This window comes from Diaporthe citri (genome assembly GCF_014595645.1).
Source record: "Diaporthe citri strain NFHF-8-4 chromosome Unknown scaffold_1, whole genome shotgun sequence".
Taxonomy (NCBI): Eukaryota; Fungi; Ascomycota; class Sordariomycetes; order Diaporthales; family Diaporthaceae; genus Diaporthe; species Diaporthe citri.
Window position 1 is genome coordinate 3,187,168 of NW_025064846.1, and position 22,793 is coordinate 3,209,960.

Here is a 22,793-nt window from a genome sequence, read left to right on the forward strand (position 1 = left end):
CTCGATAGACCTATGGACCAAGCCTGGGGCCCCTCTTTTGGCGCACCAGGCTCACTCATCTTCCCACAATGGACCGTAAGCGGAAGGGTGCCATGGTCCGGACTGAGCCTCCACACTCGCCCAAGGTGGCGAAGGCGGATCAGTTAGCCTTGGGGGACGGAGGGGGGGTTCTGCATCCTGCATGCGCGAGAAAGACATGTCTCGCTGATTGGGTGTCTTGTGGAGCAGACGAACAGCGAGGTTGCACGCTCTTTGTGGGTTGGATGGCCGAAGTCCTTCGCGGTTGGTGCTGCGCCGCACAGGGGCATTGGGAGCACAGCATTAGTGCGAATATGTCGAGGAAGACGGAAGGGCTCTGCGGCTGAAGACTGGTGCAGGGACATTCCCTTCTCCGCCCGGCCAGCCCGTGCACGATCCCTGCCAGTGAGGCCGGTGAAGGGTGCCGCGGTCTGTCAACCCCTCTCGTCGCCTTCCTGCTCAGGTCATATCAGGTGGCCTGTCTTTGACGCTCCAAGAGCTCTACTCTCAGGAATATCGCCTAACTTTTACTGATGCCCATCTTGACTCTGAATCGAACGATTTGCTCGCATGCACGATGTTTTGCCCGGCAAGACAAGCGTCAGGTAGGGCGCAGGACATTCCGTTCTGAGCTCAGAGCTCAACACAGCATGTCGTTAAGCTCGTGGACAATCGAGCAAGGCTCCGAGTGAAGCAATAATATGCCGCGGGATGTTTATTGGGCGTAATTGAATACCTCGCTTGCGTCCGTCGCCGACAGCCAAGACATGTCGGGTGACAGAGGAGGCACCACTAGAGGCAGCCCGAATTCTGCTTGCGCTTTGCCTGGTCTCGAGCTGGCGATGGCTCATGGAGCAACATTTCGAATGAACTGCTATGTAATTGTAAGCGCGGAGAAGGTTGCTTCTAGATCTTGAGAAGCGGGCGGAGTATGGTCTGACAAGCTACCATCCCTCGTGGAGGCGTGCCCGTAGGATCGACTGGATGGGCGCTATCCAAAAGTAAGCCACCTGCTCTGGGAAGCTAGTACCCAACAAGCTGGCAGCCCGGCAGGCTGAACCTGTCGAGCGTGTAAGCTGACTCATGTGTAGAAGAGAAACACACAATCCTCCGACTCAGTCCCAACAAGACAGGATGGAATATGGATTTGAGGCTGCGCACCAGAACAGTGAATCATCATATGTCAGCCGCAAATATCGATGTTATGGCCCTGTGCCCTGACAAAGATATGGAAGAGACAGTCATCATCAGGGTAATTCGTCTTTCTGTGGATACTGTGCAGGGTGTGTCCGCAGACGAAGGATACCCGAAAAACTTGGCAGGGACGGACGGTCGCCGCGCAAAAAGTGTCAATAGACTACCTAGGTACGGTGTCCTACGAACCTAGTAGTCCACTACTGCCCAGGCTTCCGGGCTGTGAGCTAGAAAACGAAATACACAATCGCCACTTGAATTGGTCATGGCTGGGGAGAATGGGTGGTGTGACCAGCGGAGATGATCGAGAGAGGTGAGTCTGCTGTTACGTTGCGAAGAGGCATTGAGTCGACTGGCCCGCGTTGGGCGAAGGGCAGAAAACAATCGGGACAAAAATACCACGGTACTTGTAACGCTGCACAGACTTTTGCATTAGCGCGGAATCCCACAAGCTCCACCTGCCAGAAAAGCGGACTGGCGGGGTTGCTGGGTCGGAGGTGTCTGTTGTCATTGCAAATCTTTGTTTGGACCGGAGACATTGATTCGAATGCATGTACAAACTCACATGTACGGTCATGTTCCACAACTGAGTTGTTACGTGCTATAATACGAACTGGCAAGTCTGGCACGATGCAAAGAAGCAAGGCCGCTGCAGGGCCGCGTACAGTGCCTAATGGCCGGCTTGTCCAATGTCCAAGCAAAGCACGATGTGCTGTACTCTGCACTCCAGTTCCTACCTAGCGCAGGTAGTGTAGCGCGCTCGCGCCGGGACCAGGTCGTTGGCTCCCGCCGTTGAGGGTGTGGATCTTACCGACCTTCCGTCCGAACACCTCGAGGCTTGAGGCTTGGGCGGGCTGGCGGGCGGGTGTGGGACTGGCAGGGTGGGGAGTGGGTACCTAGGTATAGTGAGTTGGGAAGGTGGGGAGTGGGGGAGCTTGCACTAAGCTCTCTTATCGATTGGATCTAACCGATCCTAGCTCCAACGGTCCACTTTCACCTACCAACTGCATATAACTGCATCCAATATTGGACACCCGATGTCCTGACTTTTTTCTTCCCACCCCACACCCTCCCCCTCCCCTCTTGTCCTTCGTCGCATTTTACGACACCACCCGCATCCATCTGCCCGCTCATTCGGTGCCTACCGAGGTACCGACTCTGTGCCAATTGCCCAGGCTGCCGGGAGGGGAAGCACCTGCAGACACGATGGAGGGACGGGCCCTGCAAGGGAACACGACCACCGCGGGCACGCTCAAGTGCTACTACCGTACACCCTCACGCTCATCAAGCCTACATAACATCCCGTGTCAGCCCATCTTTTTGACGTTCGCGTTGGGTAATCTATGCAATGCTCGCCTGCAGAGGCACCCGCACACCTTGGGGATGTATCTTGCCACCTCCCGGATCGCCTCCTCACGTGTCCGGTGCCAAAGGTCCGGACCAGCTCCCACGCTGCGCGACCTGGCAAGGCGGCCAATCCGCTTCTCGCAAGCAGAGGAGCCGGCTTACCGTCGTGCAACCCCAGCTCCTCCATACTTGGACGGTGAGCACTAGGCGAGACTATTGTTGATCGGCCCAGCCATCCCATGTCGTGCCGTGCCACACGGCCTTGGAGCCCACCACCCAACTCGGCTCCTCGCGAGGCTTCTCGGTATCACAGATGCACAGGGAAGCCTCTCAATTCGACGAGAGCCTGCGCTATGTCTTTCTTGTGAGACTGCAATAAATGGCAGCCCGGTTCGATCGGTGATGGATCATCATTGCAGCTTCCCCAGGTTTTCCACGTCGGCTCGGCCGCAGGAAGGGTGGCACCCGGCGCGTAGAAGTATCGTGCTTCTTTCTCAACTGTCTTCGCGCAAATTGACCTCGATCCACAAACAACAGAGCCAGAATCGTGGGATCACGGATTCTCAGCTCTGCCATGATGCCGGGCTTGGTCCACCTGCCAACGCACACCCAGCAAGGCAACGTACCAACGACCGAGACTTGTCCCTAACCAGAGTTTCAGTTGGCCGGATTGTCTTCGCGCACTCGTTCCGAGGTCTCGTTGGATGGCTGAGTCTGACGGTGTCAACCAACCTCTCGATCCATGGGCGAGTCATCCCAGCGTGGGCAGTGGCTATGATGGTCCTCCATGGATCTGGTGAGAGCTACACTCAGCTTTTCGGCCCATCTATCCACACCTTCCGCCACGGAAAGCCTCTGGGCGGTCCCGTCCTGGAAGCCTGGTCGAGATGCTTCCCCACCTGCTGACCTTGCCATGGTCCCTGATCCCTGGTCTTCGGTCCCTGGCCCCTGGCCCTTGTCCCTGAGCTGTCGACAGGGGTAGCTTTCTCTCCGCCGATCTCGTCGCCTCTTCCCACCTCATCTGGACCATCCATTGCAGCCTTGCTGTAACATCCTTCAAGTGGTACCCGGAAGGGCTCGAGGAGGAGCAACATTCGGGCAATTCTCTCACCATCTGGATAGACTCGCGGGCTCTGACACAAGTGTGTCAATGTCGGCCAGGTAACCTGAAATTCCTTCTAGCGCCTTGCATCCAGTCAAAGCTTGCGAGCATGAACCACTCAGTGGTCCAACGTGCTGCTTGATGCTGTATAGTCTCCCTCACGGCGGACAACGCAAGGCTCGTTCCTTCGGTGGGACGCTTTCGCAACTCCATAAATTCGTACGAGTCACGCTCGGGATTCCTGGAGTTAGGCACACCATCAGCTTATGTTATCGTGCTTATTTCTGCCCACCGAGAGCAAGGCCGCACACAATTTTCGACCACGCCGGTCGTCAGCTCCAACGGTCTCGAACCTTGGGTCCTGGTGACACAGGGTATAGAATCCCGTCATCGTCTACGAAGAGGTAGCGTACCATCTGCGAGGTACCTCCGGAATTCTGGGCTCGTCTTCGTTGTTCATTCTGCTCGAACCAGGCCTAGTGGCACTCCACCCTGCAGAGCCCGATTTGTGCAGCTCGGCCTTACATGCATTCTGCTTGCAGGTTGCCAGGCAGTTGGACTGTAGCTTCCTTAGATCCCGGCACCCGTCGATTCTCTTTTCTGTCCCTGGTTCCCAGCGCGAGTGCGTGCCGGAGATTGTTCGTGTTCACCTTGTCGTAGTCGGGACTACTCACGCCTCGCGTGTGGCCTTGAGACTGTGCCATCAGAGCAACTTCGACGCTCTCTAACGAGGAAGCTCTGCTCGGCAGCGTCTTGACACAAGACCATACGTCGTGGTCAGTGGCGTCAAAGCCGGGCTAAGATCAAGGCAATCTCGGTTGACCTGCGACTTTGCCGTTGGCCCTCCCACCGGGGTGGTACTCGAAGCTGGATTGTCCGGTCAAGCCCTCTTTTCCCTCCAATACCCTGGCCGATCCACATAGATCGGCAGGTACCTCCCCCTCCACCCGACCACACCGTTGCTCATATCCCTCACAGCTCGTCGTGCTTGACAGCAGAATCGTTCTTCTACAACTCTTTCGTTTTTTTTCTTTTTGCGCCGATCTACCAGACCTTCGTTTGCGCCTTGGACGGATACGGCAGCACTCGCGCTCGCGATCTTGAAAGATGGTATCTTTCTACGGGCCATTGGCCATTGCGGCGCTTGGATCGGGGGCTTCTGCTGCAGCTGCTACATATCCAAACGGAACCACGTCGAGTGTTTGCGCCGATTGGTGTTGGAAGACAGTCACGGAAACTCTGACTTACGCGGAGCCCACCACGGTGTACGAGACTTTGACCAAAACCGTCGGCTCGCCCGGTTATGGTGATTCCAGCGCGAATACTGTGACCTCTTGGAGGACGGCCACTGTCACAGCACCTGGGGAGTCGAGCAACCAAACTCTTACCTCATGGCAAACCTCTACTGTCGTTAGTACGGAGGAGGACAAGACAACCGAGAAGACGACAGAAACGGCCTACCAGAACTCAACTGTCACGTAAGTAACTCTAGTGACGCCCAATTTTCGGCGAAGCAGGATTTAGCCTGTCATATCTTGAGACATGGCTCAATCCTCGTTCACGCCGGGAGTGGCTTTCGCAAATCAAGTTTGCTGATGATGAGACTAGGGCAACCGAATTGACCACAACCACGGTTGTGTCGGTAAGTGCCCCATTCTCCTGCCCCCCGTCTGATATGATAGACACTCACTGTATGAAACCAGTCATACGTGGTTACTACGACCAACTACGTCTGCTCTGTTGCTTCTCCTGTGGCTTATAACGCCCTCGCCGTTGATGACGCGACAAGCACTGTCTACAGCACAGAATACCAAACAGTCACAAGTTGCGCTCCGACAGTCACTGGATGCCCAGGCAGCTCGGCCGGCGGCAGTTACCCGACAGGCGAGCCTTCACCGAGCACTCCTGCACCGAGCAGCGAGCCACCGAGTGTCACGACCATTGGCTGTGTAGGCAATCCCGTGACGAGCTGGAAGACCGTCACAACGGTATGTACTGATAAGTTACCTATTTTGACCTCTTTTGTTCGATCCTCAGAACCGTGGACGGCGAGACGGAAGTCGCATAATTCTTTCCCATCTGACGTTCTCATGCGAGGACCGAATGTGCTCCGGAGTCACATCTGCTCCGGAGTCTCTTCGCCTCTGCTATGTGCTCAACATTCTGACTGTTTCGTCAACCCATGCGTCCTTCATTGAGTCCAGACCATGGAATGAGCATTCAAGCTCTGAATCAAGGGTGGCTTTTGACCTGATATGTTCTGACTCTGGAATAGGTTGTCCCTACGACTGTTGGCACGACGGTAGCGACCACCGTGGACCACACAACCACAAAGCTGTCTCAAACTACAGAAAGCGTCACGTATGTCTCAACACTGATTTCATCCTCCACAATGAGAAATGTGCCATCTTGATTGAAGGTGGCCGTCGTCGTCAACGAGCGTTGCTAACACTTTCGACAGGACGACTAAACTAACCACGACTACGCTCGTTTCGGTGAGACTCCCGCAGAACTGGCCCATACCCCTTTACAATTTGATACTGACAAGCATTACAGTCTTATCCCTACACTATCACTGTCTCAGCCTGCTCTTATGCCGCTGCCCCTTCATACTATGACCTGGCTGAAGTGAGCACCGTCTATACGACATCATACACAACGATCACTTCATGCGCACCTACTGTTCCAAGCTGCCCCGGTCGCACAAGCAGCACCCCTGGTCCAACTAGCACCCCAATTGGATGTACCAGATCAGTAGAAACGCGGTGGACCACGGTGACGAAGACCACGGTATGTGCAAGCTTTTCTGTCAAATGGGGTTTCTGCTGTGGTGGCGCCGCGTTGCGATTCCTGTTCAACGGCACATCGGTCTCACGGTCAAGGACGCATGCTTTGAGCTCCAGGGCTGTGATTACATCAAAAAGAAGGCCCTGGAACTTTTGGTTGGGGGTGACAATCGAGCACAACGTCTTCCTTCTACCTATACGCTAACCGGCTCTTTACCAGGCTGTTCCGACAACAGTCACCCGTGAGCGTACAACCACTCGGGAGCATACCACCACGAGAGAGCACACGGTAACACGCACCTCTGCGACAACCTGTACCGAGACAACTACCACCACGAGGCTCTCCACTTATACGGTACGTTGGCCCCGCAGGTCCCCGCCCCACACCTAGCCCAAGACCAGACACCAGGAGGCTCTTGCCCCAAATATCCATCCACCTTCAGATGTGCTCGAAAACTCTCATGCAACCTTTTCCAACTTCCTGAGGGGATATATTGCTGACTTGATTTGAAGACCACGAAAGTCAAGCCAACGACTATCACCGTCGACCACACCCGCACTACTACAAGCCTGGTGACAGACACGGTGACTAGTGTGTCTACTCTGACCGATTTTTCAACGTACACAACCATCAGCTCCGTTCCGTACACGGTTCGTAACTCTACTTCCATTGTTCACCTAATCGAGGCCTGGTTATCTCTATTTGAGGCGTTCTGTCCCCCCCCCCCCCAACGGCGTTACCATGGTTTTGAAGGTTACGACCAGACCATCGGCCTCGTTCTCAGCTTTCAAGAATAGCTCGTGAAATAGGCTGACCAAGCATTCTGTTCAGACCGTCGAGACTGATTTCATCACCACCACACAAACTTCGGTTGTGTATACGCCAACGACCACGACGCAGACCGAGGTTTTCGTCTCAACCGTGCCAACGACTGTGACATCCACCATAGTCAGTGATCACACAACTATAACCACGGTGATTTCTGTCAGCCTGACTACTGAGCTTGTGACTTCGGTCTCGACATTCGTGACCTCGGTGCCTTACACAATTACGGATACAGAGACGACATATGTACCCACAACTACCACAGACTACGTGTCTACGACTGCCACTGACTATGTGCCTACGACCATTACTGATTACAGCTCGACGACTTCCTATATTACAACGACATACTCCGAGAGCTATCCCGTGACTGTGACCATTGATCGAACGATCATCAGCACGTTCTGGACAACTGACGTGCGGACGACAACCTCGACACTCGTCACATCTGTGCCCTTCACATTGACAGCAACGACTTCGGTGCCAACAACAGTTTACTCCACCGTTGTTAGCACATTTGTGAGTAGCTGCTTCATTCCAGGATAGAGTTCTCCGGACTACTCTCCGCATCAGACGATCTCGTCTATCTCGGTCTAGAAACCGGCTCTTGCTTCATGTGATGACTGACCGCGAATTCTTTTCACAGGTGACGACTTACACAACAGCTACGCCGACCACTGTTACTTCTACTTCAATCGAGTCATCCAGCTATCCCGTAACAGTCACGGACAGTACCACCGTCTTTACTACCGATTACATTACTCGGGAGACAACCTTCACGACTTCAGTCGCTTATCCCGTTACGTGAGATCCCCCTCCCCCCGCCATTCCTCCCCCAAAGGGTTAGCATAAAAGGCATCCTCCAGCATTGCTGTGCTAGTCCAGTCACACCCCGAACTCAGTGGATATTTTGAGCTATGCTCTAGTGGAGTAAACTGCCAATTAGAGATGTGTGGTTTTGACATTTGCTGACATGTAACTCAAATAGGGAGACATTGAGTTTCACTCAGACAGTCACGACTAGTCTGCCAGGATCCACTGTTACCAGCACGCTCTCAGGAGTTCCTACAACCCTGACGGAGAGCTATATCACGACGACAAGTATCTCGGGCAGTCTGACAACATTGACGCTCACGTCTACGACCGTTTCAACCGCTCCAGGTACAATTGTCACTATTAGCCTTCCAGGCTCTGTGACAACCTTGCCTGGTAGCATCACAACATTGCCGGGAAGCACAGAGTTGCAGACCATCACACTCCCGCCAAGTACTATCACAAGACCAGCTGAAACGATAACACAGGTTGTTACCTCCGTGGTACCACCGGTGACAACTACTTATACAGAGGCTGGCACGACCTACACCGAAACACTTCCGCAGTCAACAGTGCTACAAACACAAACCGTCACAGCTCCAGCTGAAACTGTGACATCACCGCCAGAAATTGTCACATTGACTTCAACTATTGTCCAAAGCTTGAGCGCTTGCACGCCGCCTGCTGCTGCGACGAACGCGCCACCTCTCGACCCAAGGTCAAATTTGACCTGGAGCTGCTCGCCTGGCTATACTTGCAACCCGGTGAAGCCGGCAGGTTGTAACATATGGTCTGATGTCCCTGCAGACAATTACCAGTGCCCACAGGAGTCCTGCCAGCCAGCGAAACCCTACTTCAACGTTACCTGGCAAGAAGGCAACACCAGCTACTACCCAATCTCGGAGGGTTATTTCAACCTGGACCCCCAAGCCTTTGGCCTGAGCTATGACATCTTCGCGAAAAACATCACAGTTGAGAAAATAGATGGCTACGAGGTGACTTTCACAACAGGAAATTGGGCCTCGCAGACGTCACTCTCGGAGCTCACCATAAGCACAACCGCTACACTTCTACCGAAGAGATCGAACGTTGCGAAGCCTAGGCACATTTTCACCAGCAAAAAGCACATCAAGGGAATCGCTCTTCACAAGCGGGCCACGGTGACTGGAACTATCCCGGCCGCTTGCTTCGATGTGTGCAACAACGCCAATCTGGAGGCCCAATCCAGAGGCAAGGTCCCATCGCTTTGTGCTGATGGGTCCGCCTTCAAAAATTCTTACAATGGCTGCAACAATTGTGTCAACCTCAACCAGGATCAGACGAAGCTCAGCGGCCGCCAGTATCTGGATAACAGTTTTGCGCAATATCTCAACTACTGCAAAGCCACTGACGCGACAAATCCCAGCAGCTCGTCTGCTGCTGCTGATGTTACGTCGACGTCACCGGTTGGAACCTCATCTCAAGTCGAAGCTTCTAGTCAATCCACCAGCATCATCTCACCGTCGGGTAGCTCCTCTCGCTCGAGTTCGTCCTCGGCTCCAGAGTCCACCTCTCCCTCAAGCTCGCCCTCAGCTTCAGAGTCTGCCTCTACATCATCAGCTACCTCAGGTTCAGCGTCTGTGACTTCGGCCTCAGCAACCCAGACGTCAGGTACCTCGTCGGCCTCGGGCTCTTCCGAAACCTCCGCCAGCTCCGGGCAATCGCCAAGCACTGGTCCCTCGGCAACCGGGTCTGCTTCAGTCAGCTCAGCTCCGTCAGCTTCAAGCTCCGAAGCAACGACAGCAGTCACAGGCACGAGCCAAACTGGTGGCACGGGTACGACGGCATCTATTACAAGCGCCACGGGTCCCGTTACGGCTGCCGCTGTCAGGCTTCGACTTGGAGGCCTAACAAGTCTAGGTGGACTTGTCTTCCCACTCTTGACCTGCATCTTGTTGCTTTAAGCATGACCGGAATGGATTTGCCGGCATGACTTGCAATTCTTTCCCTTTTCTACGACCTCCGATCATTCCTTACGGAATTAATGTTTAACACGTATTATTTTTGAAGACAAGCGTGCATGAATTGACGACACTCACTTAACGACGCACTACGACACTCCTTTGCAACGACATAATAACGAATTGACGGCATTCGACGACACTCATTACTACGGCGGTTGGTATTTTGGAAAAGGATTCGCGGCATATGCACATAATGATACCCGTCCACAACACTCCCTTAGTGTGGAAAACCTTCACAGCAGTGCCACTTTGGTTATGGAGTAGGCCTACGTGAATTTGAGGATATGCGCCGACAGACTGGACCACCGGCCTGAACTGGAGCATGGATATAGACGCCTGGAACCAGGATTCAAGTGAGCTTTCGAGCATGAGCATTTGGAGGGTGCGAGGGGAAGGCAGGGTCTGTGAAACCTCATGAGGTTCACATAATGCAGTCGTCGAGAAGTTCTGTTCGAAATAGTCCATGTTATACTGCAGCTCGCGGTATTAAACTGAAAATTTAATAACGTTACTTTTTACAAGCTATTGGAATGCTCCGAGAAGATGCATGTCTCGAGATTTGGGTTCTTCAGCTTTACATGTGCATCAAACTAAGCAGATCAGGCACTGGAAGCTATGGTTGGTGCCATTTACTAAAGCAGAAAAGTGACTGCAGTCCAAATTGGTCTTGAGGTGAGCTCGGTGGTGAATACCAATGTTGAATAACGGGCTTCGCACCTGCGATGAGACTAGACATACTGTAGAGGTTAACCCTGTCATAGGCTATAGAGACCAAGCTTATCGAAGCCAAGCCCAGGTCGGACCCCTGACCGCCTCGGACGAGGCCCGTGCACCTCGGACTGACCGCCTTCTCTTTTAAGACCACTTCAAGAAACTTGAGCGGCAGAATTTCAAAAGTTTCCGTCTAAAAAGCTGCTGCATAGCGACGTCTTCAATTGCTCCGACACCTGCCCAACACACTCAGAAGTATCCCCACAATGTCCTCCAGACTGTCCAAGAAGCGCGATGGCGCTTCCTCCGCCAAAATCAAGGACTCTCGTTTCGCCAATTTCGAAACCGACCCTCGTTATGCCCTTCCCTCCAAGAAGAAATCCAAGACGACCATCGATAAACGGTTCTCGCGCATGCTGAAGGATGACGAATTTACCGCTGTCTCTAGAGTCGACAAGTACGGGCGGAAAATAAAGTCCGATTCCAAGAAGAAGGCACTGCAGAGGCTGTACCAGGACGAGGACGAGGACGAGGATGAAGACGTCGAGGTCGAAGACGATGACGTCGTCCAGCGGGAGTTGGAAAAGGCTGAGACAAAGTATGATCCTGCAAGAGGGGGCGGCTTCTCTTCTTCAGAGTCTGACACAGACTCTGACTCGGAATCTGCCGACGAGGAGGGCGAGGACGCACAGGAACAGGTCGACAATGCACCCGACATGCAGAAGTACCGGACACAGCAAACAGAGGTAGAGACCGGAGATGTCACAAATCGGATCGCTATTGTCAACATCGACTGGGACAACATCAAGTCGGTCGACCTGATGGCCTTGTTCAAGAGCTTTGTGCCTATCGGGGGGCGCATTGAGAAGGTTTCCGTATATCGCTCGGAATTCGGCAAGGAGAGAATGCAGCGTGAGGAGCTCGAAGGTCCACCGAAGGAGATTTTCAAGAAATCCCAGGCCACCGACCAAGACTCGGACGAATCGGAGGACGAGGCTTCGGAGGACGATGGCGACGATGCAGAGGACAGCGATGAAGAGGCAAAGCAGGATCTCTTGAAAGAGGGCAACGACGAGGATTTCGACAGTGACGCGTTACGGACATATCAACTCGACAGGCTACGGTACTACTATGCCGTCATGGTATGCTCGGACAAAAACACAGCACAGAAGATCTACGAAGCGACGGATGGCTCCGAATATCTCTCATCCTCAAATTTCTTGGACCTGAGATTCGTACCTGATGACGTCACGTTCGACGAAGAACCTCGAGATGAATGCGAAAGTATTCCTCAGAACTACAAGCCAGTCGAGTTCGTGACCGACGCTCTCCAACACTCAAAAGTCAAGCTCACCTGGGACGTGGATCCTGAGGAAGTCAAGCGCAAGGAATCTATCAAGAACGCTTTCAGCGGAAGTAAGGCAGACATCGCAGAGAACGACCTGCGAGTTTACCTGGCCAGCGACAGCGAGGACGAAGACGACGAGCAGGAGGATGTCACAGGAAAGGCCACAGCCGCACCAAAGCTCAGCAAGAAGGAGCTTGCCCGCAAGAAGATGCGGGAGGCTCTTGGGCTGAGCGATGAGCCCGCAGACAAAAATTCTGATGCAGGCCCTGTGGGAGACATGGAAATCACCTTTACCCCGGCACTGACGGAAAGCTCTGGCGTTAAGAAGAATCCAGAGGATGAGACCACTGCCGAAAAGTATATTCGCAAGGAGCGTGAGAGGAAGGCCAGGAAGAAAGAGCAAGCCGCTGCCAAGGGAGAGGACGCCGGCAAGGATGCTACAAACGAACCAGAGGAGGACCTCGGATTCGACGACCCCTTCTTCACCATTGAGGAGCCTAAACCGGCCTCGAGAGCCCAGCTGCACAAGGAAGAACGCCGCAAGAAGCGGGAGGCCAGGGAGGCCGAGGAGAAGAAAGGTGCTGTTGATAGGGCGAAGCTGGAACTGCTCATGGCAGACAACCACGACGAAGAGACAGGCCACCTGACTCATTTCAACATGGATGAGATTCTGAAGGCCGAAAAGAACAAGAATAAGAAGAAGGCCAAGAAGGGCAAGAAGGATAAAGAGGACGCAGGAGGGCTGCAGGAGAACTTCAAGATCAACGCGGGCGATGATCGCTTCAAGGCCTTGTTTGAGGAACACGAGTTCGCTATCGACCCATCCGATCCTAAGTTCAAGGCCGCGTCTGGAATGAAGCAGCTGGTGGAGGAAGGCAGGAAGAAACGGAAACACGAAGGCGGCCGTGAAGGTGCAGAGGAAACAAGGGAAAAGAAACCAAAAAAAGCCAAAGCTGGTGGCCAGGACCTGGACAGTTTGGTCACATCCCTGAAGAAGAAGGCCGGCAGTAAAAAGTAGGTGCAGTGGAGACAATAGATACCCAAACAAACACAGAAGAGCTGCCCTTACCCTTCTGCTTCTATTAAAGACTTCTGCTTGGCCAACAACTGGTACCTAGGAGGCTTTTTCTCGAGGTACACAGCGCGAGGCCGCTGCAAGAGGCCCACCAGTGAATGCCTAGCAAAGCCTCGTCGATCACCCATTCTTTTATTTCTCACACTCTCCCCCCACCAGTCTTTTACCAGTCTCCATTTCTCTTTCTGTGAAATCACCCATTTCCAGCACGCCGTCAACCACAAAAGTACTACATCATGAACGCCCTCTGGACCGTCGCAGAGGCAAGCGTCACGGCCGCAAAAGAGGCCGCCGGCTGGGTCTCTGCCAACCCCGGAACCACTGCGTGCCTAGCCGTCGGCGCTGTGGTCGGCGCCCCCCTCGTGGTCGCCCCGATGGCAGCAGCAGCTCCTGTCTTGGGCGCTGCTGGTTTTGGTTCTGGTGGTATTGTCGGAGGTGAGCAGTTTCGTGAACCCTAAACACCGAGCTCCTGTTCACCCTTGGTTCTCTTTTACGCGGCACTTCGCTCACCACATTTTGATTGCCGTCTAGGTTCCGCCGCCGCCGGAAGCATGGGTCAGGCGTCGCCGCAGGGAGTGCCTTTGCTACCTTGCAGAGCGCGGCCATGGGCGGGCATGGTGTCACTGCCGTCGCGGGTGCGGTGCAAGGTGCCGGTGCTGCCGTGGCTGGCGTCTCAGGTGGCGTGGCCACTTGGCTGCGGACAAAGAAGTCGTGAGTGAGGGAGCTTACACTTGCAGGTCGGAAGACGACTCAGTTGATGGGATCTCGATAGGTTGTTGAGCCCCAATGACACAGACATTATGGCCTAGAAGGGAATAGCCTGATGCAATGTCTATTTTCTACGATGCTGTCTAAATATTTACAGTGTAATCCTGACTGTCTTCGCCACGCTCGGCACCCCAGTACTACTGACCGCGAACAGGTAGTAATATCCTGGGATCAAGATCTCACTGTCGGCAGGGAGGGCCGCCGTGTACGAATTGCCGCTGACCGCCACGCTCGTCAACGGTACACGCCCCTGGTCGCTATTCACGCTGTGTGTGACACTCCCGATGCGGACCAACACCAGCTTCGAGTTGGCCATGTTGACCGACACGGTGAGCTTCGCACCCACCTTCACCGTGGTAGCGCTGAGAGTCGAGATCACAGGCCGCGTGGCGGCGGTGCCGTCGGCCTTGAACAGGTAGGGAGGGCTGAAGATCTGGCCGTCGGCGTGGTCGACGCTCTTGTCGCAGTTCGCCGAGCTGGCGCCCGGCTGGCCGACGTAGCAGAGCCCGCCGCCGCCGCCGAAGATCTGGCCGTCGGGCAGGAGCAGGCTGACCGAGTGGTAGTTCCGGGGCACGGCCTCGGCGGCGAGCGTCTTCCACGTCTTGGTGGCCGGGTTGAACATCTCCGCCTGCAGGATGCCGTCCGTGTCCGTGAACACGAGCGAGCGCCGCTGCCCGCCCGTGACCAGGACCTGGCCGTCCGGGAGGACGACGGCGTTGGCGAAGCCTCGCGGGTACGCCATGTCTGCGACGCGCTCGACCGCCACCGGCTGGTTGGGGTTGTTGATGGTCGTGATGTGCGCGCGGTCCGTAGCGTCGGAGTCCGTGTAGTCGGGAGCACCGCCGGCGCTGAAGATCTTGCCAGGCTCGTACATGGCCCAGACTCCGCACATCGCGTCGTCTGTGTCTCGTGTACCAGCCGCGGCTTGAGAGCCCGTGCCAGTTGTGCCGTACCAGTTCTGGTTCTTACTCGGGCCGGCTTGAAACACACTGTATGATTTGTTAGTCCCTTGGCAAGATGAATAAGGCAAGTGGTCAACTCACGATCCGTTCTTCCATCCAACAGGCCAGGGACAGATCCGGATCTCTCGACCTTGATAGCTTAGGGCGAAATTTCCATCAGCGATACGAGCCTGCCCACACCACCGTGAGAAATTCTTGTCTAGCCATGTTTGTGAAAGTGTAGTACATTGTTGTTTGCTTTGATGAAGTAAAACTCGTATCTTGCGAGATACGTCCCCGGATCATGATGCTTTCGGCTCGTGCATAGCAGGCGTACATAACTAACTACGTCAAATCTACACGTATAATTTATTTCATCGTATTATTTCTCAGAGCGCTTGTTCCTTCGTCTGGTATTGTGTTGAAAAGCTTCCGTTAATTCAGTCTCTGTGAAGATATCGATAGCGCCGACACAGCTTCTTCTACCAGTAGAAGCAACAGTCACAGTTCTTAGTGGTCAAGGTGATGTGGCGGTACGGCTCTTATATGCTGCTCAATAGCCAATCTGGTAGATTCGTTATGAGAACGGATATTTGCACAGAAGAAAGTGGATGGTACACAGATACCTCTTGAATAACATTCCCGCAGCTAATCAGAGCGTAACACCCACGCCCAATTCCCGAACGCACTATGCTTAATGTATACACTTAATTTGCACATTATATGAGTATATAAGTGTATGAATTAGGCGTGTAATGGGGGTGTAAATCTGACATGTGAATTGTAGTGGGTGTATGAAATGAGCCCGGGTATGTGAATTGGGTGTCAGTGTGTTGGGTATAAGTGCACTAGGTGTGTAATATATGTGGATACCATCCGTTTCTTTCTGTGCGAATATCTGTTCTCTTGGTTATCATGATCTTTTGGCCGTCAAATTTGATTTGCAGCAGTAGTCAATCCGTGTCAGGTGAGGCCTGCACACCATATTGGGCAATTCTTGCTTGCATTACCTTGTCAGTCGCGTATTGTTGGACATCAAGTCGCAAATAGAGGGGTAGCTATGGGACCCCTCTGGGACAGCTATAGCTATGCTTTGTCAGTAACCCCACAGTACCAATATTTTATAGCGCGTGCAGCCAATTTCCTTGTACTGGGTGGGCCAACGCTGGAAGCTGGGTGGGCGTACTGTGGAAGCTGGGTGGGCGTACCTTGCCTCCAATGCTTGATGCATCGTCTTCTCTTTATTCTTGGTTCAATTCCGATTGCGAGAGTTGACCTCTCAATAAATCAACTGGAATTAAGTGTGGTCGGACTAACCTCGAGTGATTCACTGGCGTTTCGATTCTGATCAATATGAATCAAGTTGGCTTTGAATTGGAACGACTCTGAGATTGTCAAATGTCAGTGATTGCTAAGAACGAGCGGATGCAACAGGGCCTTGGGATCAGGCTTTGAACTTCACGCAACTGTCTCGATGCAGGAACTATCGAAATGAGCACTCTTGAATGATTATAAAGAAGCCCATCCGGTTCAAGGCGTTGTGGTTGAGAATAGAACAATAATACATGGTTTCGTCTCGGGACGAGAAGAGCATATTAACTGCACCGTGCTTACCGTTCCCAGGATCTATTCTGATCAATGTCTGTGCTTATAAACATGTCAGGTGAGGTTACCTTAGCAGCGGCATGAGGATATGTTGATCCGCACTCATAGGAGACGCTGCTGTCATTGTTGTTGATGTTGTTGAAGCAGGATGAGCAGGACGGTGGACTCTGTTCAGTTACGTAAGTGTAGCAAAAGACAACATTCTAGACGGGCCGATCCGATGGCAGGCCCTGTGCATGGCCGGGCCCGGTCATGTTTTTTTGCAGAGGATCCACCGAAAGGGTGACATTGGAGACATTGGAGGAACTGGCAGGATGAATTGGCAGCGTTGCTTGTTTGCTTGGGATGACCTGTAATACTGCGTAGCCACCTGGGCAGGCAGTGCCAAGGCCTGATGAGCATATGAACTAGGATGGTAGCGTGTGACGCCACCTGGATCTGCAGTAGGCATTAGGCATGTGGGTGTGAGAGGCGACCATGCAGCCGTGGTCTACAGCAAAATGATCGCCTGCTACAATACACTAGTTGTAGACTAGTCTGTGCTGCAGTCTGTTGCTTGTCTCGAATGCCCAGTTGCCCAGTCGGGATGTTTTCCTGTGACAGCCTGGAGCTGTGGTGCCAGAAAAGAATGGGGAGCTGTTGGACATGGACCCTTGAAGAACAAGAACGGGTCTGAGTGAGTGATCTTCTGAAGAGACTGTTAACAGCAAGTATGTGCGTGCGTGCGTGCGTGCGTGCATCACAGTACATGTAGGCTGGCGGGTCAGCCGGTTGGTCAAACGTCGTCATTTGCGTGACGTCGGAAGGGCGGGCGGGTGCTGACTTGGTTCTGAGCTTCAGCCGTCCAGTGCTGTTTGGCACCCCTGCCAAGCATCGTCATTTGGTGCGCTCCGGTGGACCCAGCAGTGGAAATGAGATGCGCAATCTGCTGGCTGCCCCAGGGATTGGCCATCCATCAGGGAGCTTGCCGTCAAAGGCTTTCTCTTTCCCGCGACGCCCACTGCTAGTGCATGGAGCCATGACATCACCCTCCCGCCTGCCCCGGGTCCGGACTGTTCTTGCGTTTCGCGCCTCGAGATAACCGCAGACAGACTGACTGACAGGTTGCTAGTTAGTTCATGTCGCCATCCCCCGTTTGTTTTGGCACTTTGCCTCCCGGGACCCCGATAAAACTCAAAATACCACCCAACCGTCCGCCGCGCGACCGACCCGCAACATCCGATGCTCTTGTGAAGGGACTTATTCCCCATCTTATCTGCCGGATCTGTTCCTGGGGAAGCAAAATTCATGCAATCAACATCGGTGCAGACTCGAGAACCGACAGACGCGTTGAGCCGTCTATCTCTTCCCAGTCACTGGCCCCGGCACGACTGTGCTCCAACTCCACGTTACCATGAGCTCTGAACCACCTCAGGGCCCCGGCGCGCAGGACGAAAACCCATACTTCGACCCTCGCATCACACATCCCACCTCGGATCTGGCCCCCTCCAGGAGCGCTCCTCAGTCCCACCACCAGCCACAGCCCCAGCCCCATCATGCTGCAGGGCTTTCTACCGAACCCAGCACGCCGGCGCGTGAACGCCCTCCCCCTCTCAGAAGACCGCCAACTTCCTCCAACCGTCGCGGTGCGGTAGTCCGCCAGCAGTCCTCTATCGGTCTCAGGAGACTGCGCGCCCCGACGCTGCCTACCGGCACCGCTCCTGCTGCGACGGACTGGCAGCAGAATCGTGGAGAGCCACAAGCAGATGATGGTCACAACGACAACTCCCAGGGGGGCACCGGTGGCCGGAGACGCTCCAGCTCCGACCCGCAGCGCCCAACGTGGCTCACCGATCCGTCCCGAAATGGCCAGGGCCACAGTGGCGTGCGACACTTGCCCTCCGTCCCTGAACTGTCGGAGAGTGGACCAAGCGCCGGGCGCGCCAGTCGAATGGGTTCAATGTTTTTCCGGCCATGGAGGAATCACCAGCAGCAGAATGAACCCCCTCAGACAGAACAAGAAGCCGAGTACGACACCAGGATTGTCGATCTGCTGGATGTCCTCGACCCCGAGGTGTCCACATTGACTTCCATCACCAACGTCCAGAACTCGCTGTTTATCCCCTCGCTGGGGCGATGGGTCAACAGACGGCCAACCTACGATGTCTCTGGGATGCGTGGCCCCGCCGGCGGGAAATCACGAGAGGACCTCTCGGAACAGCAGACGGCTGCTGTCCAAGCAGACCAAGCGGACCAACGCTCCGAGTCGGGTCGCGCTTACAGTATCTCCTCCAACCTCGACGACACCCACTATGCTGTCCTCCCACATGGAGAGTCCTTGGAGGGATGGAGCCAGGATGAAGTTGAGATGCTGAACGATCATGTCAGACACATGCTGCATTCACGGCGGTCCAAGTTCAAACGTGGCCTCAAGGGCTTTGGTAGATACGTCAGTCGGCCTCTCGGCTTTTTCGTCACGCTCTACGCCACACTCATCACCCTATTTGGGCTTGCATGGGTGCTCTTCCTCATCGGATGGATTTCAATTGGATCCAAACAGCTCTACGTGATCAACATTATTGACTACATCCTTGTCGCCCTCTTTGCGATCATGGGCGATGGACTCGCCCCGTTCCGTGCGGTCGATACCTATCACATGATTTACATCGCACATTACCGTAAGTATTCGCTGCACTAAACCCTCACCAATTTCAGCTCGACTGACATCATACAGACCGTATGAGCTTGAAACTACGAAAGAAGCTGCTGCTTCCGAAGCTCCGCGACCCCAATGACTTGCCTACCGAGCCGGTGATCCCGGACGTCGAAGCAGCGGCCGCAAACAATGATCTACCGGATATGGAGCCTGGCGACGATTTCGCAGTTCTCTCGCCAAAACAACAGGAGACGCTAGTTCACCACCAGACCAAGTACGCCAAGTCGCACACATTCTATAAACCACACGAGACAGAAACCCACTTCGCATTCCCACTCGACCTCATGATCACCATTACGGCACTCCTCGACCTCCACAGCTGCCTGCAGATCTCACTAGGAGCCTGCACCTGGGGCATCGATTACAGGAAGCGCCCGTTCGCGCTGACGACAGTCATCCTGTGCTGCTCCATCACGGTCAACGCGACAGCGGGCCTGCTCATCTGGATAGGCGACCGGCGGACGCGGAAGAAGGACGTCATCGAGCGGATGACAAGACAGGAGATGACCGAGGAGGCCATGCACGAGGTGCAGAAGAAGAAGAAGAAAGAGATAGAGAAGGCCGCAAGGTCGTCGAGTGAGGAGAAGGTCAACGGCGACGGCGGGTGGAGGGAAAGCCTTACCCTCCCGAGGCTGAGCCTTGACAAGTTCGGGAACTCGCAAAAGAAGGGCGAGAGCTCCGCGGCCCGGGAGAAGGACCAGACTCCCGAGGTCGAGGGGGCAGGATCTAATACGCATGCTTAGAAGCCTTAGAATAAGGAGCATTACAAGCGGTGATTTTCCACAGTGAGACATTTTTATCATATTCTTAATAACTAGCATACTGGAGCTTTAGATACCCGAATTAGCAGTCGTTTTCAAGATCAGGCAACAGTACTCAGAACTGAGGACTAAAATGACGGGCCTCCCAATTCAGAAACAAGTGGGAGTGTACTACCAGAGGATGTAACTAGATGGTTGTACAATTAACATCCCGGACATGATGTTGATTCCACAACTTCACAAGTGGCTACCTATGTAGTAAATCAGTATTTGTGCTTGGTTGTATGGGCATGTTCTCTCAATTTCAAAAGGAATTCGCCGAACGTGGAATGCCAACTGACCCGGTTGATGCCAATCACCAATATCTTGGAGTGCCGGGTGCCATGATGAAGCACGTTGCTATTTGTGAGCGGCAGTGTAGAGTTCACAAGAAACACATGAAGCCAACATGGCTCGGGGTACAGGCACCAAGGCACTAACTAGCAGACCATGCGCGTGCGAGCATGAAGTCGGCTCAACACGCTCCCGAGCTAGCGCAGCGCCGGGCGTCCCGGACATTAGCGGCAGACCGAACCGGACCGCAGCGCGGGGATCTGCCATTGGGCGTCCTAACAAATAACGGCACAACCACGGACCGTCAAAGTGGTGGAGGAGCACGGAGGCAGGCAGCCATCCAGGCAGCCAGGCAGCCGGGGGGGAGTCTTGGCATCAGCCGGCAGATCGAAGCTGAGGCTGGGTGAGGGTTTGATTCTCGACGCTTTGTCCGGAAGCATCGTTGGTGTGAGACATTGAGCCGGTGGGAAGAGGAGCGCCGCCGCTCCTTAGGTCTTACACCTGAAGATAAATAGATGCTTACTCTCCTCCCATCCAGGGGCTCAACGCATTCTGGAGAATATCAATCTTCACAGACCCGTCTCTAACACCCATCAGTAATCAATATCCAAACCCAAAATGATCGACCACACGCAGTTGTCCGTCGCGGCAGCGGACCACAAGGCCGTCGTCGCGTTCTACGAGGCGGCGCTCAAGCCCCTGGGTTACAAGAAGCTCATGGCCTTTGGCCCCAACGAGGAAGCCGTCGGTTTTGGCGACGGTGAACTGGCGCATTCGTAAGTTGTATTGAAATGTCCACAAGAAATATTTCTTGACGCTCAGCACTAGCTTCTACGAATTTTTTTTTTTTTTTTTTTTTTTTTTTGGACCGAGTTCGCTGACCAGGCTGGACAGCCCAAACAAGACCGACTGGTGGGTCATGGCCTCGCCAACGACACCCGGCAAATCCCACCACGCGTTCCGCTGCAAAGGTCAGTAGTTGCTGCCCATGGGGATGTTGTGCGGAGAATGGGGGATTTTGCTGAGGGTACGACATGGACAAACAGATCGGGCATCTGTCGACGCGTGGTATGATGCAGCCATAGCAGCCGGGGCCAAAGACAACGGCAAGCCTGGCCTTCGGCCCCACTATCACGCTCATTATGGGGCTTTCGTGCTTGTAAGTGGTTTTGACTTCTCATCCAGCAGCCTTTATGATCCTGGATTGCTGTCTTAAATGTTTTGATGCACATTCTGGCTATGCCTTTCGCTGACCTGGGATTTGTCGCAGGACCCCGCTGGCAATAATATCGAGGCTGTCTGCCACGATGTCGTCGAGTAACGGGTGACTTGTCTGCCTCTTTTTTCACAATCATGATGGTTTCTCGTTGCGCGGTGTTGTGGATTCGGCGACTAGGTTTCTGATTGAGTGATGGCAAGAAGCTGTGACTTCTCGTCTTCTGGGACTTTGGATATGAAAACTTTGCCATTCAATGAGAAAAGTGCATTTTCAAAAATGACATATAAGCTGGCGCCATTCGACATTTTATTATTTATGCACCCTTAAATGAAACGCAAATGAAAAGTGTGAAGAAAACCCAAGTTGAGCAGACCTAGCTCGAGAAGTCTCCTTTCATTTAAGTGTTGCTACTACAATCCTGACCAGAGGCTGGTTTAATGTTGTACTAATAATTGTCATAATATATATTTTTAAGTTGTCAATGACAGTAATTTGACCAAACCTTGGATTGACTGACCCTCGTCTTCTGGAAGCTGTTCTGAACACTAGGCTAGGCAAGTACGGCGGGGCCAAGAATTGTGAAAGATTTCCAAGGCCAGCTGCCGTACGAATTCAAGGACAGCATTCATAGTACCAAGCACGTGTGACGAGATTAATCCAGGCACATTTGTGGAAGCGCCCGACCAGAAACTAAGCCTACCTGTTGGTCGGTCTTCGCCTCGTAGGGCGCGCCTATTTTGAGAAGACGTTGGAACGGGAGTGGGTTCCATCGAAACGTCCCCACATATCCAGGGGTAGACAGGGCTTGTTCGCGGCTCGTGTGGAGTCAGTTGTGCCTGAGCAGTTTGGATAGCAGTGTAAGTGGAAATGGTCCACTTTGAAATCCTAAGAATTTTTGCCGAAAAGGTGCCCCCTCCCCCCCCCCCCCCCGAAAACTCAAGCAAAATTGCGCCTAGGATCCGCAGCCGCCTAGAACAGAGGATTGCTCTCGGCAATCCTCTACCGACTGGTCGTCTGCAGACCAAAAGTTAATCTTAAGTGACCCCAATAGCGGCAAAGAGGCGATGCGCCGCGGGGGCGAGCATGCAGGTTGGTAGGCAGCAGGAGATATGCTGGATGCTACATGGTCTGCAGTGCTGTGCAAGTGGCCCGGCCCTTCATTCAGTCAGCAGCATAGACGGACGGCCTCTATGGAGGCTTGGGTCTGAACTGCCCGGTCCGAAGGCCTCGCCCCGTCTGACGTAGATC

General features: G+C 53.9%; 6 protein-coding genes across 6 annotated transcripts; 4 read left to right on the top strand and 2 right to left on the bottom strand.

The window, feature by feature from the left end:
• Window positions 1-9,563: 9,563 nt before the first annotated feature.
• On the bottom strand, window positions 9,564-10,219 carry INS49_000851 (uncharacterized protein; the record flags this gene model as incomplete). The annotated part of the gene is made up of 2 exons (XM_043161686.1): window positions 9,564-9,817; window positions 10,165-10,219. 2 exons carry the CDS (start codon window positions 10,217-10,219, stop codon window positions 9,564-9,566), a joined length of 309 nt encoding a protein of 102 aa, XP_043030192.1.
• Window positions 10,220-11,066: 847 nt separating this feature from the next.
• INS49_000852 (uncharacterized protein) lies at window positions 11,067-13,166 on the top strand (the record flags this gene model as incomplete). The annotated part of the gene is made up of 1 exon (XM_043161687.1): window positions 11,067-13,166. One exon carries the CDS (start codon window positions 11,067-11,069, stop codon window positions 13,164-13,166), a length of 2,100 nt encoding a protein of 699 aa, XP_043030193.1.
• Window positions 13,167-13,459: 293 nt separating this feature from the next.
• On the top strand, window positions 13,460-13,938 carry INS49_000853 (uncharacterized protein; the record flags this gene model as incomplete). Its single annotated transcript, XM_043161688.1, has 2 exons — window positions 13,460-13,665; window positions 13,755-13,938. The coding sequence occupies 2 exons, from the start codon at window positions 13,460-13,462 to the stop codon at window positions 13,936-13,938; spliced, it is 390 nt and encodes a 129-aa protein (XP_043030194.1).
• A 144-nt stretch (window positions 13,939-14,082) lies between these two features.
• On the bottom strand, window positions 14,083-15,181 carry INS49_000854 (uncharacterized protein; the record flags this gene model as incomplete). The annotated part of the gene is made up of 3 exons (XM_043161689.1): window positions 14,083-14,969; window positions 15,035-15,083; window positions 15,134-15,181. 3 exons carry the CDS (start codon window positions 15,179-15,181, stop codon window positions 14,083-14,085), a joined length of 984 nt encoding a protein of 327 aa, XP_043030195.1.
• Window positions 15,182-17,930: 2,749 nt separating this feature from the next.
• Window positions 17,931-19,975, top strand: INS49_000855 (uncharacterized protein; the record flags this gene model as incomplete). The annotated part of the gene is made up of 3 exons (XM_043161690.1): window positions 17,931-18,430; window positions 18,497-19,194; window positions 19,251-19,975. 3 exons carry the CDS (start codon window positions 17,931-17,933, stop codon window positions 19,973-19,975), a joined length of 1,923 nt encoding a protein of 640 aa, XP_043030196.1.
• Window positions 19,976-20,944: 969 nt separating this feature from the next.
• On the top strand, window positions 20,945-21,647 carry INS49_000856 (uncharacterized protein; the record flags this gene model as incomplete). Its single annotated transcript, XM_043161691.1, has 4 exons — window positions 20,945-21,102; window positions 21,221-21,297; window positions 21,373-21,485; window positions 21,597-21,647. The coding sequence occupies 4 exons, from the start codon at window positions 20,945-20,947 to the stop codon at window positions 21,645-21,647; spliced, it is 399 nt and encodes a 132-aa protein (XP_043030197.1).
• Window positions 21,648-22,793: the final 1,146 nt, after the last annotated feature.